General features: G+C 41.2%; 1 protein-coding gene across 2 annotated transcripts in view; it reads right to left on the bottom strand.

Annotated features, from left to right (window-relative positions):
• Positions 1–677: 677 nt before the first annotated feature.
• LOC112072531 (tetraspanin-5) overlaps positions 678–17,063 on the bottom strand; it is a 30,089-nt gene continuing 13,703 nt past the window's right edge. For both annotated transcript variants that reach the window (XM_024139934.2, XM_024139933.2), the window contains exons 5-10: positions 13,939–14,064; positions 11,123–11,170; positions 5,107–5,223; positions 2,022–2,083; positions 1,544–1,589; positions 678–1,251 (exon numbers count right to left, since the gene is read on the bottom strand). In XM_024139934.2, the coding sequence (XP_023995702.1) occupies positions 1,577–1,589; positions 2,022–2,083; positions 5,107–5,223; positions 11,123–11,170; positions 13,939–14,064 (366 nt within the window). In that variant the 3' untranslated portion in view covers positions 678–1,251; positions 1,544–1,576. The remainder of the gene's footprint in view (positions 1,252–1,543; positions 1,590–2,021; positions 2,084–5,106; positions 5,224–11,122; positions 11,171–13,938; positions 14,065–17,063) is intronic.

The following is a 17,063-nucleotide window of genomic DNA, read 5'->3' as shown; positions in this document are numbered from 1 at the left end:
ACAGTTATCACTGGATGGTTACTTCGCCCATGGAGTTTGTGTACTGTCACTGATTCACCTGCAGGTGGAGACATTTAGCAGGAAAAAGCTAATGATGATATCTGAGATGACACGGTTTGACAGATCTTGCTCAAATAAAGTTCCAAAGCAGCACAACTGTAGGCTGAATCAATCTGTTAGCCTCTTAAACTAGCCTAACATGCCAGCTGACAGTCTTACAGGCAGACGTCCAGGCCCTTCTTACATTGCCAGAAGAAAAAAATGATGAATTGGACGGTGGTTCATGGTCAACAACCATGTTACCTTTTACACAAATACATGAATGAATCACCTCTCAGACCCACTTTAATACAAAGCAGCATACATTTATTTTGACATATTTAAAACTTCTCACTATCCAGTTATTTACATAATTTCAAACAGATATGAAATGAAAGTACAGAACATCATGATCACACCTATGGCACAGGGGAAATGTTTGTTTTTGAGTTGTGAGATGGCGCAGTGAAAAGTACAGACCTACATGCAGTCCCCCAAAAAATCACATATTTGCAGAATATGTGATATTATTACTCTATACCCCAAATAGGGCCAGATTTACTTAGACTGCGCACCAGTGGAGGCTGCTGAGGGGAGGACAGCTCATAATAATGGCTGGAATGGAGTATATGGAATTGGTATAAATTGAACATGACAATGAAATGCAACACCTATGTCTGAAATATAGTTAGTTCATGGTTATTGCTAGTCAATAGACAGGATGTGTGTGGTATTAGCAACACAAATTCTCTTTAGAAACTGACACTTCACACAGTATGGCATGACATTACAATACATGTTACTGCTACAGCTCCGCAGGCTTTATAACACAGTGTATGAAGTGCTACCCAGCCAATTTACTCCTTACTAGTAATCTGACGTATACTGTACAATACATCAGACATCATAACATTAAAGAATACAGGTAGGAGAACCAATGCCCTATGAATAGGCATGCAGTGCATTTCCAGAACCACCTCAGCTCTATACTGTACATGACCAGAGCCATATTGACACATATGTTTGGCTCCCATATATACACATGTCAAACACTGCCTGGAAGGGTCATGTACAAAGCCATATGTATATAAAAACAAACTCTTACAAAAGTATTATATACAGAGCATAAAGGAATCAGCGAGACTCTTCGTTTTGTACATTTCCCAAGTGTCCTGATCGTCTCCCTTTAGAAGGTGGCAAAACTGAAGAGATCTGCATGGGAGATACGAAATCAAATCAATATTTTATTGAAATGTCACGTATGGATGAAAGATGTAGGTCAAAGTATGGTAGTTAATCTGAGCTTGATCAAATATAATGTCTTAAGGACACTAAACTAAGATCCAAATCAAGAGAATACAACGGTAGCGGGGAGGACTGTTATTTCACAGTTGTTTATTAACTATAGTTTTATTGGTTCCCTAGACATATTTGTCTTTAATAGATGAGATTAAAAAGATTCTGGAGTCTAGAACGATTGTAGAACAAGCATAAAGGGGCTTACCTTCGTTACAACCTTTAGTTTGCTTGAGATGTTTCAGGTAAACAAACTGATGTGTGACGGGGGAAAGTGAAAATAAATGAAAAGTGCACTCACCAAACCTTGGGTTTATATTTAAATGTTTTTTCAATACATTATCTCTACGCAGTCAACAAAACATCAACAGTAGTTCATCTTGTAGTACCGGTTATGACCAACAGGTGGCATAATTACACTATACTGAAACCACCATTTTCTTTTTTTAAAGGAAAACTCCACCCAAAAACATGTATCTTTCAAAATACAGAACTCTGCAGCATCATATGATTCAAAATGCATCATAGGGACCAGATTACTGTATTTTGAAAGTTACATATCTTCAAAACTTGATTGAAACAAATGACAAAAGATAGTTTTTGGGTTGTTAAAGAGTTTTCCTTTAACATTTTTATTTTATTTTTTAAGTATATATATTTTTTCAATGATCAATTGTGGTTCTTACCAGCTCTCTCTCACTACTTCAATGTCGCTCACTAGATTCTGTGCTAAACAGATCCCAAAAATCTGAAAAAGAGCACAAAGATCAGGCGGGACATCTCTACTTTTAAACGGCAACTGTGGTGATAGATCTAGTTGATTTCAGTGTTTCATGGTCAGTTTATGATCAGCAATACAGTTTGTTTAATGTCTAAATTCTATTCTTAGACAATAACCTAAGTCATCACTTAGTAGCAAGTAAAGTTTACAACCACATTCACCAGCATAGTCAGCTATGAACACAAAAAGCAGATATAAACAATGTTTCAAGACATCTTAAGAAATTGAGCATTGACACCACCCTCAAATAATAAAGAAAACCTGGCTATTTCAAGTACATTCCATTCCGACGACAAGTCAGAAGAAACATAATGTTGAAAGTATAGCCCCTTAAAGCTACATTCTGGGATTTGAAAGAACAACAAAGGGGGGTGCCCGCTATTTGTTTGGTTATATATCTGAGGGATGGGGGTCGGGAAATATAACCCCTCTCAAATTCATAGACAGGACTCTAAATGCAAGGTTTGACAGTCGATTACATCTACATGATAGTTTCAACCATATACAATTGAAGTCGGAAGTTTACATACACTTATGTTGGAGTCATTAAAACTCGTTTTTCAACCACTCCACAAATGTCTCGTAAACAAACTATAGTTTTGTCAAGTTGGTTAGGACATCTACTTTGTGCATGACACAAGTAATTTTTCCAACAATTGTTTACAGAAAGATTATTTCACTATATCACAATTCCAGTTTAAATACACGAAGTTGACTGAGCCTATAAACAGCTTGGAAAATTCCAGAAAATTATGCAATGGCTTTAGAAGCTTCTGATAGGCTAATTGACAGGTTTACCTGTGGATGTATTTCAAGGCCTACCTTCAAACTCAGTGCCTCTTTGCTTGACATCATGGGGGAAATCCAAATAAATCAGTCAAGACCTCAGAAAAAAAATTGTAGACCTCCACAAGTCTGGTTCATTCTTGGTAGCAATTTCCAAACGCCTGAAGGTACCACGTTCATCTGTACAAACAGTACGCAAGTATAAACACCATGGGACAACGCAGCCGGGACAACGCTCAGGAAGGAGACGCGTTCTGTCTCCTAGAGATGAACATACTTTGATTTGCACTTTTCGCACCAATCCCAGAACAACAGCAAAGGACCTTGTGAAGATGCTGGGGGAAACCGGTACAAAAGTATCTATATCCACAGTAAAAGGAGTCCTATATCGACATAACCTGAAACGCCGCTCAGCAAGGAAGAAGCCACTGCTCCAAAACCGCCATAAAAAAGCCAGACTACGGTTTGCAACTGCACATGGGGACAAAGATCATACTTTTTGGAGAAATGTCCTCTGGTCTGATGAAACAATAATAGAACTGTTTGGCCATAATGACCATTGTTATGTTTGGAGGAAAAAGGGGGCGGCTTGCAAGCCGAAGAACACCATCCCAACCGTGAAGCACGGGGGTGGCAGTATCACAAAATAGATGGCATCATGAGGCAAGAAAATTATGTGGATATATTGAAGCAACATCTCAAGACATCAAAAGCTTGGTCGCAAATGGGTCTTGAAAACGGACAACGACCCCAAGCATACTTCCAAAGTTGTGGCAAAATGGCTTAAGAACAACAAAGTCAAGGTATTGGAGTGGCCATCACAAAGCCCTGACCTCAATCCTATAGAAAATGTATGGCCAGAACTGAAAAAGCGTGTGCGAGCAAGGAGGCCTACAAACCTGACTCAGTTACACCAGCTCTGTCAGGAGGAATGGGCCAGAATTCACCCAACTTATTGTGGGAAGCTTGTGGAAGGCTACCCGAAACGTTTGACCCAAGTTAAACAATTTAAAGGCAATGCTACCAAATACTAATTGAGTGTATGTAAACTTCTGACCCACTGGGAATGTGACGAAATGAATAAAAGCTGAACTAAATCACTCTACTTTTATTCGGACATTTCACATTCTTAAAATAAAGTTGTGATCCTAACTGTAACGGTTTTCCTCCTCCTCTTCATCCGAAGAGGAGGAGCAGGGATTGAACCAAAATGCAGCGGAGTTTGAAGACATAATGATTTATTAAATAAACAAAATAGACAGACGAAAACGAACTATACTGGATATAACAAACAAAAAACAACAAACGGTGTAGACAGACCTAGACGACGAACTTACATAAAACAAGAAGAACGCACGAATAGGAAACATAGGCTACACAAATGAACGAGGAACAAACAAACCGAAAACAGTCCCGCGTGGTGAACAGACACAGACACGGAAGACAACCACCCACAAACAAACATAGTGAACAGCCTACCTAAATATGACTCTCAATCAGAGGAAACGTCAAACACCTGCCTCTAATTGAGAGCCATACCAGGCAACCCAAAACCAACATAGAAACAGACAACATAGAATGCCCACCCAAACTCACGTCCTGACCAACTAACACACAAAACTAAACAGAAAACAGGTCAGGAACGTGACACTAACTGACCTAAGACAGGGAATTTTTATGAGGATTAAATGTCAGGAATTGTGAAAAACGTATGTATTTGGCTAAGGTGTATGTAAACTTCCGACTTCAACTCTGTCGTTTGTTCACATTCTTCTTGTTTGTAAACAATGGAATAATGAAACCTTGGTGGGGATTCAACCTATAGAATGCTGTGGACAATGTGCCTTTTAAAGCCAATGTTACCACATACATGGAGATCGCATTCAAGGTAAACATGGCAGATGTCGGCTCAATTGGAAATTATCTTAATATGTCACGTGCTCCATAAAGCAGTTTCAGATTGAATTCCGTCCCTTATATTTTGGATTATGGTGAAGACAGACAGTTGTGCTAAACTCATGAGGCATTTACACATTAAATTATATCAATGCGTAAAATATCAAGAATTGAAATGACCATTGAACAGCTTCCCAAATCCCAGGCTGTAGCTTTAAGACCCAAATGCAATGAAAGCAGACCCAGGTAAAACCAGGGTTCATTCTCCGGTGTATTTCAGGCTTATGCATCAGACATGTGTTCCCAACCTGTAATAAAGCGATTCCTATGAAGATCCCCGCCACCACTGTCAGGTTGTCTTGAAGCCACTTCTCAAACTGAGGCACACAGCCTTTGATGTAGATAAAGGTCCTCTGCTCCGAGACCTAACACAGCAGAGACAACACAAAACAATTACCTTTAATGCTAACACTTTTCTCTTACAGTCCATAATTGAATTGGTGTTTACTCTGTTATCAAGTGTAGCTCAGTTGGTTAGAGCATGGCGCTACCACCACCACGGTCGTGGGTTAGATTCCTGCTGGGGTTACATATACAAAAAACAGTTACTATACTAGAAGTCGCTTTGGATAACTGGGTCTGCTAAATGGCACAGCTACTTTCTAGTATCGTTATATTATTATGTGAACTGTACATCAGGTTAATCACGCTTCAGTAGCCTAGATGTTAAATGTCAGCTTTTGTTAGCCACCTTATGAGTCACCTCAAGTGTTTTCGCGGGGCACTACGGGGTGAAGTTTCTCCTAAGTATAGATCTAGGATCAGCTTCCCCTCCCCCAATCCTGAATGCAAAACAGACCAAAGATCAGCGTGTAGGGCAACTTCACCCTAACCTGCATGCCATATACAGTGAGCTCCAAAAGTATTAGGACAGTGACCCATTTTTTGTGGTTTTGAATCATGAATAATGATGAGTGAAAAAGTTTGACTGAAAAATGTGTCTAACTTTCTCACTCATCATTATTCACGATTCATTAAGGATTATCCGTAATCATGGTGGCATCCACATGAATGTAGAAGTGTTTAGAAACATATTCTATTACTATTTACAATAAAAGTGACTCCAAAATGACAAAATACATTATTTACCATTCATTTCTATTGGGCACAAAATGATCTGAAACACAACCAATACAAACAGCAAAGGCATCCAACAAGTTTTTAGATCACAAGCTTGATGTAATCATTGCGTGTTAGGAATAGGGGACCAAATATTACACTTTGACTACTTTAAACTTGTCACAATTAGGGCTGTGGCGGTCATAAAATGTTGTTTGCAGGTGATTGTCAAGCAAATAACTGTCGGTCTCACGGTAATTGGCCGTTAATTAACAAACACAGTAAGCATCTACTGGCTTCCACACATAGCCTACAAGCCACTGATGCAGACCAGAGGAACATCTACACTTTAAAAAGTCTACTAAATCCATGTAATATAGCCTACACCATCACAATAAATCCATTATTTATTTTAGACAGGTCTAAAGAAACATGCTATGAAGAAAATCTAGTCTGTTCCAGAAGAACAGAATAGCATACTCTGAGTTGTCCTTATGTTAGGTACTGATCTGGCTATGGCTGAGGGCTACACTAGTTCATTTAGCAGACATGATTTGCTTAGAATTCCGTGGCATTATTCTATAGAATGAAGAATACAATTGAATATAGCTGAATAAAATAGAAAGGATATTTTCTCCAAAGGATTTGAGGGAGTGTGCACATGCGGCTATTCTGTGTTGATAGGTTAATAAAGAAACAGGTACTCCTATATGCTTAATTTAGAGTTATTTATGTAACTTTAGTTGTGATACAAACGTTGAGCTATATGTTTTGATTTTTAATACATTCTAAGGCTGCATGATGTGACTCTAATGATGATTTGAAAGGCATGAGCTCTGCTTTTTTTTTTGCACAGGCTGTACAGTTGTGGCCAAAAGTTGAGAATGACACAAATATTAATTTCCACAAAGTTTGCTGCTTCAGTGTCTTTAGATATTTTTGTCAAACCTTACTATGGAATACTGAAGTATAATTACAAGCATTTCATAAGTGTCAAAGGTCATTATTGACAATTACATGAAGTTGATGCAAAGAGTTCATATTTGCAGTGTTGACCCGTCTTTTTCAAGACTTCTGCAATCCACCCTGGCATGCGGTCAATTAACTTCTGGGCTACATCCTGACTGATGGCAGCCCATTCTTGCATAATCAATGCTTGGAGTTTGTCAGAATTTGTGGGGTTTGTTTGTCCACCAACCTCTTGAGGATTGACCACAAGTTCTCAATGGGATTAAGGTCTGGGGAGTTTCCTGGCCATGGACCCAAAATATCGATGTTTTGTTCCCCTAGCCACTTAGTTATCACTTTTGCCTTATGGCAAGGTGCTCCATCATGCTGGAAAAGGCATTGTTCGGCCTCCCGGGTGGCGCAGTGGTCTAGGGCACTGCATCGCAGCGCTAGCTGTGCCACCAGAGTCTCTGGGTTCGCGACCAGGCTCTGTCGCAGCCGGCCGCGACCGGGAGGTCCGTGGGGCGACGCACAATTGGCCTAGCGTCGTCCGGGTTAGGGAGGGTTTGGCCGGTAGGGATATCCTTGTCTCATCGCGCTCCAGCGACTCCTGTGGCGGGCCGGGCGCAGTGCGCGCTAACCAAGGGGGGCGGGTGCAYRGTGTTTCCTCTGACACATTGGTGCGGCTGGCTTCCGGGTTGGAGGCGCGCTGTGTTAAGAAGCAGTGCGGCTTGGTTGGGTTGTGCTTCGGAGGACGCATGGCTTTCGACCTTCGTCTCTCCCGAGCCCGTACGGGAGTTCTAGCGATGAGACAAGATAGTAATTACTAGCGATTGGATACCACGAAAATTGGGGAGAAAAGGGGGTAAAATTTAAAAATAATAAATACATTTAAAAAAAGGCATTGTTCGTCACCAAACTGTTCCTGGATGGTTGGGAGAAGTTGCTCTCGGAAGATGTGTTGGTACCATTCTTTATTCATGGTTGTTTTCTCAGCCTACTTCCTTGGCTGAGAAGCAACCCCACACATGAATGGTCTCAGGATGCTTTACTGTTGGCATGACACAGGACTGATGGTAGCGCTCACCTTGTCTTCTCCGGACAAGCTTTTTTCCGGAAACAATTTTGCCCCAAACAATTGGAAAGGGGATTCATCAGGGAAAATGACTTTACCCCAGTCCTCAGCAGTCCAAACCCTGTACCTTCTGCAGAATATCTGATGTTTTTCCTGGAGAAAAGTGGCTTCTTTGCTGCCCTTCTTGACACCAGGCCATCCTCCAAAAGTCTTCACCTCACTGTGGGTGCAGATGCACTCACACCTGCCTGCTGCCATTCCTGAGCAAGCTCTGTACTGGTGTGCCCCGATCCTGCAGCTGAATCAACTTTAGGAGATGGTCCTGGCACTTGCTGGACTTTCTTGTCCGCCCTGAAGCCTTCTTCACAACAATTGAACCGCTCTCCTTGAAGTTCTTGATGATCCGATAAAATGGTTGATTTAGGTGCAATCTTACTGGCAGCAATATCCTTGCCTGTGAAGCCATTTTTGTGCAAAGCAATGATGACGGCACGTGCTTCCTTGCAGTTAACCATGATTGACAGTGATTCCAAGCACTACCCTCCTTTTGAAGCTTCCAGTCTGTTATTCGACCTCAATCAGCATGACAAAGTGATCTCCAGCCTTGTCCTCGTCAGCACTCACACCTGTGTTAAAGAGAGAATCACTGACATGACGTCAGCTGGTCCTTTTGTGGCAGGGATGAAATGCAGTGGAAATTATTTTTGGGGATTCAGTATATTTGTATGGCAAAGAGGGACTTTGCAATTAATTGCAATTCATCTGATCACTCTTCATAACATTCTGGAGTATATGAAAATTGCCATCATACAAACTGAGGCTGCAGACTTTGTGAAAATTTATATTTGTGTCATTCTCTAAACTTTTGGCCACGGCTGTACACACTTCATCAGTCTCTCAAAATTTAACAAGCACTTGATAATGTATCAAATTTCATGGCGGCATACTTTTTGTGTGGACATAATGACCCGTAAAAAAATACATGTCTTTTGCGACCAGTGTTTGTTGTGCCCTTGGGCTGAATATAATAATTATAATTCCCTTCTCCCGGCTGAGCACTCCGAAGCACCGCTCACTCACATGGCTACAAGTGAAGACAGACACATCGGGGACGCAACTGTCCTTATCTAATCTAATTGAAGATACTGGAAGAACTGTCCACATTTACATTTTGTCAGTCAACAAGAGAAGTAGGCCCGAACGAACAGCAAAAGCACTAGCCTATGTCAATCGACTATCCCCCATAGAACAAAAGTTGACCTATTCTATTCTGTGCGAGAAATAAATATTCCAAACATAGTCTGGGACAGTTGTGGGATGTGATAGATCCCAAATTAATACAACCACTAGCATCAACAAAAACTTTAAGTAATGATGCTGATGCAACAGATGAGAACGTTTAGCTTCAAATGTTGATAAACTATTAGAATATTTCTTCACATTATAAGCTCAGCAATGTGCACAAGGCAGTAGACTATAAGCACAAATGTTCCATTAGCGGGAAAACACCATTATCAAAAGTGACTGCAAATGTGATTATGCATGTAATGTGTATTTTTATGGTGCATGAAAGGCATGAGCCTTGCTTTGTTTTTTGTGCAGTCTGTACACACTTCATCAGTCTCTGAAGCCCTTGATAATGCCTCGAATTTTCCGGCAGCAAATATATAATTCACAAGTCATAGGCTAATATGATCATCCATCAGACTATTCTTGATTTAATCTTGTCTTCACATATATTATTTAGTATGTGTGTGAATTATATTTATTTAGAATGGACGATTATCATGCATTATCATGTCTCGAAGCAGGGGGAAAAATATATGTCATCTATGCACTTAAATAGACAGTACCATGCAGTATCGAAAAGCCCTCACTGCTGCTCGATCATCCTATTTTTCCAACTTAATTGAGGAAAATAAGAACAATCTAAAATTTATTTTTGCTACTGTCGCAAAGCTAACTAAAAATCAGCATTCCCCAAGAGAGGACGGCTTTCACTTCAACAGTAATAAATTCATGAACTTCTTTGAGGAAAAGATCACAATCATTAGAAAGCAAATTACGGACTCCTCTTTAAATCTGAGCATTCCTCCAAAGCTCAGTTGTCCTGAGTCTGCACAACACTGCCAGGACCTAGGATCAAGGGAGACACTCAAGTGTTAACTGCCTTGTTGAGGGATAGAACGACAGATTTTTACCTTGTCAGCTCTGGGATTCGATCCAACCTTTATGGTTACTGGCCCAACGCTCTAACCACTAGGCTAACTGCCTCCCCTATTGGGAAACAGTTTTCCACGATTCCTGTTTTATTTTGAGGACTGCCTTTTGATGAAACAACCCATCCCCATGTTGTGGGAAAAACTCTGGGAGCTTGCTTCCAAGTGAACAGACTGCCATAATGATGGATTCTGGGTCTGTTTGTATCAAGTGTCTCAGAGTAGGAGTGCTGATCTAGTATCAAGTCCCCCTTTCCACGTGATGGATTCTGACTCCTAAACTTGGAATAGTGTTAATTATCAGGTATACAATTGAAATATTGAGTGCTATGTTCTAGAGGGTCTACACTAGAAGTTAATGGTTATCTGTAGGAGGAATGTATACGGTAGAGGCAATTAAGCTTGGAATGTACTGAGTGCAGGGAAGACGATCATATGTTGGCAGGCACTGATAAGGGTGGATAGCTGTGGATTAGTGAGGAAGGGGGTCGAGGTCAGGTCACATTAAGAGAGAAGGAACAGTTTACTGACCGTATCACTTAACTTCCTGCCTAGTAATAAAGATGTCATGTTTAGAGAGAAGGAGGAGACGCCACCCAAATTGGGGTATATATATATTACCACTTGTGTGAATATTTATTTTGTCTTTTGCAGCTGTATTGACCCAATGGGTGAATACACTTGGTTTAAGCTTTACTAATTGTCTGTGAGTTTAAATAAGTTCATTTAGAAATGAACACATGTAATATTATTCCTTTTGATCTAAGAGTCAAGACAGCAGGTCTCTGAAGAACGTTTTCTCCTCTAATACTAAGGCATTGCACCGGCCTCAGTGTGTCGGCTCAACACTAATAACAGCGACTTTCGAATTAGAATATTGGAGGAGACTCTATGACAAAGTACTTCACAGCATTTCCAGGAATCTTAAATAACATTTTCTGCAATAAGAACGATTCAACTCACCGCTTTAGCTCGAATGTCGTAGCCACACTGGGTGTTAATGACATCCTCCTACAATACAAAAGAGAGGATATTTATAAACGGTATATTCACAGCATTCGCCTAATTGACTCAATACCAAACCTGCGACAAGTTTGCAAACAGTAGATAGAAATGGATGCAGGGCCTGCTAAGTGAGAGGATGGTTTAAAACTGGGGTTATTAGTGAGCTTGATATAGGCATATGTACAGTGGGGAGAACAAGTATTTGATACACTGCCGATTTTGCACGTTTTCCTACTTACAAAGCATGTAGAGGTCTGTAATTTCCAGAAAATCCAGAAAATCACATTGTATGATTTTTAAGTAATTAATTTGCATTTTATTGCATGACATAAGTATTTGATACATCAGAAAAGCAGAACTTAATATTTGGTACAGAAACCTTTGTTTGCAATTACAGAGATCATACGTTTCCTGTAGTTCTTGACAAGGTTTGCACACACTGCAGCAGGGATTTTGGCCCACTCCTCCATACAGACCTTCTCCAGATCCTTCAAGTTTCGGGGCTGTCGCTGGGCAATACGGACTTTCAGCTCTCTCTAAAGATTTTCTATTGGGTTCAGGTCTGGAGACTGGCTAGGCCACTCCAGGACCTTGAGATGCTTCTTACGGAGCCACTCCTTAGTTGCCCTGGCTGTGTGTTTYGGGTCGTTGTCATGSTGGAAGACCCAGCCACGACCCATCTTCAATGCTCTTACTGAGGGAAGGAGGTTGTTGGCCAAGATCTCGCGATACATGGCCCCATCCATCCCCCCTCAATACGGTGCAGTCGTCCCGTCCCCTTTGCAGAAAAGCATCCCCAAAGAATGATGTTTCCACCTCCATGCTTCACGGTTGGGATGGTGCTCTTGGGGTTGTACTCATCCTTCTTCTTCCTCCAAACACAGCGAGTGGAGTTTAGACCAAAAAGCTCTATTTTTGCCTCATCAGACCACATGACCTTCTCCCATTCCTCCTCTGGATCATCCAGATAGTCATTGGCAAACTTCAGACGGGCCAGGACATGCGCTGGCTTGAGCAGGGGGACCTTGCGTGCGCTGCAGGATTTTAATCCATGACGGCGTTGTAACGTTTGTCTAAGTCGTCCTCCTCATCGGACGAGGAGAGGCGAGAAGGATCGGACCAATATGCAGAGTGGTAAGTGCTCATGATGATTTATTAAAACCGAACTGAACACTGAAATACAAAAACAATAAACGATGTGCAGAAAACCGAAACAGTACCGTGTGGTGAAAAAACACTAACACGGCAACTAACACCCACCAACCAAACGTGAAACCCCAGCTGCCTAAGTATGATTCTCAATCAGGGACAACGATTGACAGCTGCCTCTGATTGAGAATCATACCAGGCCGAACCCAAAATCCCAACATAGAAAACACACATAGACAACCCACCCCAACTCACGCCCTGACCATACTAAATACATACAAAATAAGGGAAAATAAGGTCAGGAACGTGACAGGCGTATTGTGTTACTAATGGTTTTCTTTGAGACTGTGGTCCCAGCTCTCTTCAGGTCATTGACCAGGTCCTGCCGTGTAGTTCTGGGCTGATCCCTCACCTTCCTCATGATCATTGATGCCCCACGAGGTGAGATCTTGCATGGAGCCCCAGACCGAGGGTGATTGACCGTCATCTTGAACTTCTTCCATTTTCTAATAATTGCGCCAACAGTTGTTGCCTTCTCACCAAGCTGCTTGCCTATTGTCCTGTAGCCCATCCCAGCCTTGTGCAGGTCTACAATTTTATCCCTGATGTCCTTACACAGCTCTCTGGTCTTGGCCATTGTGGAGAGGTTGGAGTCTGTTTGATTGAGTGTGTGGACAGGTGTCTTTTATACAGGTAACGAGTGGAGAACAGGAGGGCTTTTTAAAGAAAAACTAACAGGTCTGTGAGAGCCGGAATTGTTACTGGTTGGTAGGTGATCAAATACTTATGTCATGCAATAAAATGCAAATTAATTACTTAAAAATCATACAATGTGATTTTCTGTTTTAGATTCAGTCTCTCACAGTTGAAGTGTACCTATGATAAAAATTACAGACCTCTACATGCTTTGTAAGTAGGAAAACCTGCAAAATCGGCAGTGTATCAAATACTTGTTCTCCCCACTGTATATTGACCTGTATAGTGAGCCAAACCATTAGTTATTTTTCAAATATCATGGATAATGTCAAGGACTTATATTTTGTATGTGCATGTAGGCAAAGAAATGTAATTTGAAGCTACATGCCATCTGGTCTTGTTGCATGCTAAAAAAAAATGTATTTCATCATAAACATCTTCAAATAAGGCTCAGCTAGGGTTATGTAGCCTATTTGTATGCCGTTTGGCTGTAGTATGAGTGACTTCTGTGCAGCACAGGCTAGTTGTGTCCCTCCTTGTGTGTGTTGTATGAGTATGATTTATGGTGTGAAGTTAGCCACTGTGAAACGTTAGCCCCTTAAAAAGGGATATGAGCTAAGATAGGAACACTGCCATCTAGCCAGTGCTTTTGACAGAGAGAGATTATGACATGGCTTCTGACTAGTCACAGAGAAACAACTAGGAAGGTATTGAGCTTTAACCTACAGACTCTGCTAAGTGTGCTCGCAGGCCACTTTACTATTTCAAGTGTATTGGTATTAGAATGGAACATTTTGATAACTCTTCCAAATTAGTTTTTGCAATTGCACTAGCGAAGTACTGACTGATCAACTACAACAAAAGCTGTCTGTACCTCAGAGGATACTGGGTATAGTTCAGTGAAGTGAGAGTGGTGAGAGAACACGTACTGCCGGGTCTTTGGTGCAGCATGAAAAGGGCACTCCGCACTTCTCGCGACTTGGGTTGGAATCAGTGCAGTTGAAGTAGATGTTCAAGTTCCAGTCATCTGCCCCAAAGGCTCCACAACACTCCCACTGGAAAGGCCAAAGAGACAGAACAACATCCCGTTCAGACATCAACAACCTCTTCAAAGGGATATTCAGTGTCTTTTTTTATTTTTACCCATCTACCATTAGGTGATCTCTTTGCAAGGCATTGGAAAACCTCCCTGGTGTTTGCAGTTGAATCTGTGTTTGAAATTCACTGCTCGACTGAGGGACCTTACAGATAATTGTATGTGACTTGTTCAGCACATTTCTTGTCCTGAACTTATTTAGGTATTTCAGCTTTTAATTTTGTATTAATTTGTACAAAAAACATAATTCCACTTTGACATTATGGGGTATTGTGCGTAGGCCTGTGAAACAAAATTTCAATTGAATCCATTTTAAATTCAAGCTGTAACACAGCAAAATGTGTAAAAGGTCAAGGAGTGTGAATACTTTTTAAAGGCACTGGAGTTTTTTCTAGGTTTTCACTCTCAAAATCACACTTTAAAAAAAATTATATATAACAAAAATTGGATGTTCTAAGTCCAGTAATGCTTAAACCATATCAGGAGACCATTTTTGGATGTCTGTGAAATGTTTGATGTCTGTGAAATCTATAAAACCTATTTTTTGGAGGGTGCAGAGGAACTGATCATTTGGCTAGTGGTGTTTCTGTACTGTAGACCTATAACAATGTTAGGAGCTGATGGTGGACTATAGGAAAAGGAGGGCCGAACAGGCCCCCATTAACATCGATGGGGCTGTAGTGGAGCGGGTCGAGAGTTTCAAGTTCCTTGGTGTCCACATCACCAACTAACTTTCATGGCCCAAACACACCAAGACAGCTGTGTAGAGGGCAAGAGACTGAAAAGATTTGGCATGGGTCCCCAGATCCTCAAAAAGTTCTATAGCTGCACCATCGAGCGCATCCTGACCAGTTGCATCACCGTCTGGTATGGCAACTGCTCGGCATCTGACCATAAGGCGGCTTTGACTTTAGTTAATTTAGTAAATATTTTCTTAACTCTATTTCTTAAACTGCACTGTTGGTTAAGTAAGCATTTCACGGTAAGGTTTACACCTGTACACCTGTATTCGATGCATGTGACAAATAACATTTGATTTGAATGTAGGCCCACAGTCTATGGCAGCTCGCCCGTTAGGGAATTAGGGCCGTGCCCCACTTTTGATTGGTCCCCCAAAAATAAAAATAAAGTTATATTTTTAAATAAAAATTGATTATTATATAATTCATGGATTATGTTTTAAATTCTCATAAAGTGTAGTAAATGTTCAAAACAAGATGTTGAGCTACTCTGCACCTCAGTGACTGCCAGCAGTAGCAGCTTCGCCTCTGTGGGCGCCAGCTATTTGCCAGCTATTTTGCCAGCTATTTGCTATGAGGGGGAACTACCCCGGATTGTATTACAAAGCACCGGGTGTATCACAAAGCATGATCAATTAGTCATGATCAATTAGCCAGCTACAGTAATCTTGAGAAACAGTTTGATGTTTATGTCAGTCTTTCTAAACTAATATGAAAGTTAACTGGCTAGCGAATCATGCTTTGTGACATTGTTAGCTATCTATCCCCAGTTACATAATGTGTTTTCACTTATTGCATCTGCATGCTTTTTGCGTTCTCCCTGGTGCACTTGTTCGTTCGTGAGCTGGCTGCTCGTTCTAAATAGTACAATCTAATCTGTTTAAAAAAGCGTCAGCATGTGCAACAGTGGTCATTCGGTTTCTGACATACAAAAGTGAAATAGGTGGATTTATACTGTTGTTCAAATGCACAGATCACTTCATACAGTATATATTTTCTAAGAAAATACCGGTAGTTAAACTTTGCATCATGTTTCTGTCATGCTGCTTTGTTGACAACTACCTCGCGCCACGGATATTCAGCCAATAAGCAGGCCGCCGCTGCCCACAGTTGAAGTCAGACGTTTACATACACCTTAGCCAAATACATTTAAACTAAGTTTTTCACAATTCCTGACATTTAATCCTAGTAAAAATTCCCTGTCTTAGGTCATTTAGGATCACCACTTTATTTTAAGAATGTGAAATGTCAGAATAATAGTAGAGAGAATTATTTATTTAAAGCTTTTATTTCTTTCATTACATTCCCAGTGGGTCAGAAGTTTACACATACAACTATTTTTTTTCTCATCAATCTACACACAATACACCATAATGACGAAGCAAAAACAGGTTTTTAGAAATGTTTTCAAATGTATTAAATAAAAAACTTTAAATGGAAGAAGTTTGGAACCACCAAGACTCTTCCTAGAGCTGACTGCCCGGCCAAACTGAGCACTCGGGGGAGACGGGCCTTGTTCAGGGAGGTGACCTTGGTCAGAGTTCCTCTGTGGAGATGGGAGAACCTTCCAGAAGGACAACCATCTCTGCAGCACTCCAACAATCAAGCCTTTATGGTCGAGTGGCCAGACAGAAGCAACTCCTCGGTAAAAAGGCACAGGACAGCCCTCTTGGAGTTTCCTAAAAGGCACCTAAAGGACTAGGACCATGAGAAACAAGGTTCTCTGGTCTGATGAAACCAAGATTGAACTCATTGGCCTGAATGCCAAGCATTACGTCTGGAGGAAACCTGGCACCATCGCTACAGTGAAGCATGGTGGTGGCAGCATCATGCTGTGAGGATGATTTTCAGAGGCAGGCCCTGGGAGACTAGTCAGGATCGAGGGAAAGATGAACAGAGCAAAGCACAGAGAGATCCTTGATGAAAACCTGTTCCAGAGCGCTCAGGACCTTAGACTGGGGCGAAGGTTAATCTTCCAACAGGACAACGACCCTAAGCACACAACCAATCAACGCAGGAGTGGCTTCGGGACAAGTCCCTGAATGTCCTTGAGTGGCCCAGCCAGAGCCCGGACTTGAACGCGATCGAACATCTCTGGAGAGACCTGAAAATAGCTGTGCAGCGACACTCCCCATCCAACCTGACAGAGCTTGAGAGGATCTGCAAAAAAGAATGGGAGAAACTCCCCAAATACAGGTGTGCCAAGCTTGTAGCGTCA

Source organism: Salvelinus sp. IW2-2015, unplaced genomic scaffold (genome assembly GCF_002910315.2).
Source record: "Salvelinus sp. IW2-2015 unplaced genomic scaffold, ASM291031v2 Un_scaffold1952, whole genome shotgun sequence".
NCBI lineage: Eukaryota > Metazoa > Chordata > Actinopteri > Salmoniformes > Salmonidae > Salvelinus > Salvelinus sp. IW2-2015.
Note: the sequence above shows the minus strand (reverse complement) of the source record. Positions and strands in the feature narration are given on the sequence as shown.